General features: G+C 41.0%; 1 protein-coding gene across 1 annotated transcript; it reads right to left on the bottom strand.

Moving 5' to 3' along the window:
- Positions 1-1,350: 1,350 nt before the first annotated feature.
- Positions 1,351-3,044, bottom strand: LOC131257507 (uncharacterized). Its single transcript, XM_058258320.1, has 5 exons — positions 2,831-3,044; positions 2,682-2,731; positions 2,492-2,567; positions 1,870-1,928; positions 1,351-1,765 (listed from the first exon to the last, which is right to left on the bottom strand). Exons 1-5 carry the CDS (start codon positions 2,886-2,888, stop codon positions 1,565-1,567), a joined length of 444 nt encoding a protein of 147 aa, XP_058114303.1. The 5' UTR covers positions 2,889-3,044; the 3' UTR covers positions 1,351-1,564.
- Between the last annotated feature and the right edge of the window lie 232 nt (positions 3,045-3,276).

Below are 3,276 nucleotides of genomic sequence, written 5' to 3'. Positions count from 1 at the left end.
TTTTGTTGAGGGGGCTCTCCGGAATCAATATATACAATGAGGTTCCTTTTTGAAAAAAAAAAAAGGCATATGTTTAAATCTTCTTGTTGGCTACAGAAGTTTTAGATCAGGCTGATATTTGTCTTTTCCATTCACTCATGTCTGTGTAAGCTTATGAACAGCTAGGATGACAAATAAACATCACTGCTGGCCCTAGAAAAGTTTTAACGGTGGACATCATCATCCCCACTGTTTCCTGTGATGTAGTACAATTGAGCTCTGGATATTCCTAAATTTTGGGCTTCTGCCTAAAATGGTCCAAAAAAACCGGATGGACAACGTGGATAAGAGACATACATCACGTGAGGGGCCCACATGGTTCACTCAATACGCTAAGCAACCAGCCATCGATACGCAACCCGCCATCGATAATACACACTCTCTTTCATATGTGCGAAAGGTCCGTGACATGTTGTAGCTTGTGGCGCACGCTGTAGACATTGTTTGGCCGAAAAAACCATGCTAATCCACTCATCAAGTGGGTCAAATGTAGATCAGTGCCCTTCATATTTTTTTATCTTACACATGTGGGCGGACTGATGAGTGTACCATCCTGAATTTTGTTCTAGCGCATGTTTGCTATGAGACCCACATGATGATTCACTTATCCCTCTCTTTCTCATGTGAGAAAGATCCATCCCGGGCACACCGTGAACATTATTTGGCGGAAAGCCAGCCAATCCACTCATCATGTGGGCCACGTATCCATGTTGAATATGTACTGCCCTTCATTTTTATCTTACGCCGCCGGGCGTGGACCACCTTGATGCCCGCCCCCCCCCCCCTCTCTCTCAAATGTGAAGATCCATGCCATGTAGCATAGTTTTTTTCTTTTAATCCATTCATCCGCTGGGCCACACATGTATGTTAATAGTGGACCGCTGCCTTCAATTTTATCTTACACACGTGGCCCACCTGACGAGTGTACCATCCTGATTTTTGTTCTAGAGCACGCGCGTTCACTATGCTACCTATCTGATGAATCGCTTCTCTCTCACACGCACACACACAAACACATGTGAGATATCCATGCCATGTAGCACGTGGGGCACACTGTGGACATCGTCTGGCACCAAAACCATCCCAATCCACTCATCACGTGGGCCACACATGTATGCTCAATGTGGACCACTGCCCTTCATTTTTTTTTATCTTTCACGTGTAGTCCACACCAGAAGTATCGATGTTCTGATTTTTGTTCACTGTGGGACCCACCTAATGTATAGCCTCCTTCTTCCCCCCCCCCCCCACCCCCCCACCCCAAAGGCCATTAAATTCACATGCAACCATACAGAAAGTTAGGAGAGAACATTCAAAACCCAAGTGCTATTATACTCAATCATCGAATTCAGAAACTGAATAATAGAATATAGTATGTACAAAATCGTCTCTCACCCTAACAAACCCCGAGCATTTTCAGTAATGTTGTCTAACCTCTTTTCTCATTGTATTTTTTAATTATTATTATTATTTTTTTCCTTTCTTCCTTTCTTTCTCCTAATATTTTGACTAATGCTACAGTCACTCAGTTGTGAATTGGTGGTTTTCTTTTTGCTGGAGAATAATCCATCCCAGCGATGTCCACGATGTCTGGATACCGTTCATTAGACTGCTGCTGCTCTGACGTGGGAGATTTAACCGTGAAATCCTCTTGATTTTTATCCATCTCCTCGTTCCAAGGGTTGTTCAGCGTTGCCTTAACCCCCTCTCCTTTGCTTTTTGCACTCTGGAAATAACCGTGAAATCAATAAAAGAAGAGAAAGAAATGATATTGAAGATATGAAGGCATTTAAATGGTAAAAAAACCTAAGTCTGTCTTGAGCTCGTTACCTTACTACCAACCTTTGAAGTAGTGGACATTGTGTGGCTCACAAGATTTCTACTCCTTTCTGCACCAATAAGTGAGAGTTAAAACTACTTTCGCAAAGCTTCTCTAACTTTGTTGATTGCTAAAATATGTACTACTTGTAATTCGATTAATCCCTTAAGGCCTGAATTATTGTTAATTTACAATATTTTTTTTCGTACTTTTGTATTAGATTATTACCAAAAAGTAGTATTCTAGTACCAAAGTAGAAAAGAAGGGTGCATATGTCCAAAATTGGGGTTGTAAATAGAAGCTTCTCTCTCTCTCTCTCTCTCTCTCTCTCTCTCTCTCTGCACGTAATTCTTGACTTTGACACAATTTTTTTTTTGGGTTCACTTCAAAAATTCTAAGAAAATGGGCATACAAGAAGCATATCAAGGAGTTGTTCATGATGAAAAGAAGAAGAAAAAAAAAAGGAAAAAAAGAAGAGGACATCTGTTGGTGATCAAAATGGAGTGTTTGATACAGTGTTCGTGGGTTATTATCTTCTCAAAGCCTAATTTTCACTGCATTTAAATCAGTTGTAACTATCAAAAAGATTTCAAGGGTGATTAGGATTGTGAATCTAGGCCCATTTAACTGTACCTGAACAGTGTCCATTTCTGCAAATGACCACTGCTTCAACACCACTTCCTTCAATCAAATTCCTTTCCTTCTCTTCCTGCAATAAACCACAGCTTCCCACTATTAGACAAAAGAAAAAAAGATGCCGACGTCAAAAACATTCAAGATAATGGTTCCAGAAACTACAACTGCATGGAAATTCAGTACGCACATGGATTCCTCGATGACTGGAAGAAATAGACACGGGGCCAAAACGTATACCTATGGAAAAAAAGTACAAAACATTAGATGATATTTACATGCCAGCTTTTGCTACTCCTAATAAACATTGGAACCTTGATTCCTCTTCTTTTGGCATACCTTGAGCAGTGGCTACCAGTAGCAACAAAAGAAGGGGCACTAATGATGTAGGACTCATTCTCTGAGAGAGAGAGGTAGAGAGAGAGAGAGAGAGAGAGAGAGAGAGAGAGAGCTTTGTTGGTGGGAACTGACACTGGAGAATGCTAGAAACCTGCTAACATGCTTCTTATATATAGAGAGATGGAGGCAGATACGGTGTAGGGGTCTTTTCTCACACTGAGAGAATAAATGGTTGAGCATTATATGTTCCGTTGCTCGAGATGTAAAATATCACCAGATACTTACATGTATACAGGCCCCTTTTGGGTACTCTGCGGACTAGGAAAGTAGGTAGTTCGCAGTTCCCATTAAGAAGAACGATGGGAACTCATTTGTGATCAGCTGGGAGGATTTTTACCACAAGGGAAACTAAATTTGGTAGAAGTACTGTACAATTGTGCAGAGAG

The sequence above is a fragment of the Magnolia sinica genome, chromosome 10 (assembly GCF_029962835.1).
Source record: "Magnolia sinica isolate HGM2019 chromosome 10, MsV1, whole genome shotgun sequence".
In the NCBI taxonomy this organism is placed as follows: domain Eukaryota; kingdom Viridiplantae; phylum Streptophyta; class Magnoliopsida; order Magnoliales; family Magnoliaceae; genus Magnolia; species Magnolia sinica.
This window is presented reverse-complemented; position numbering and strand designations above follow the sequence as displayed.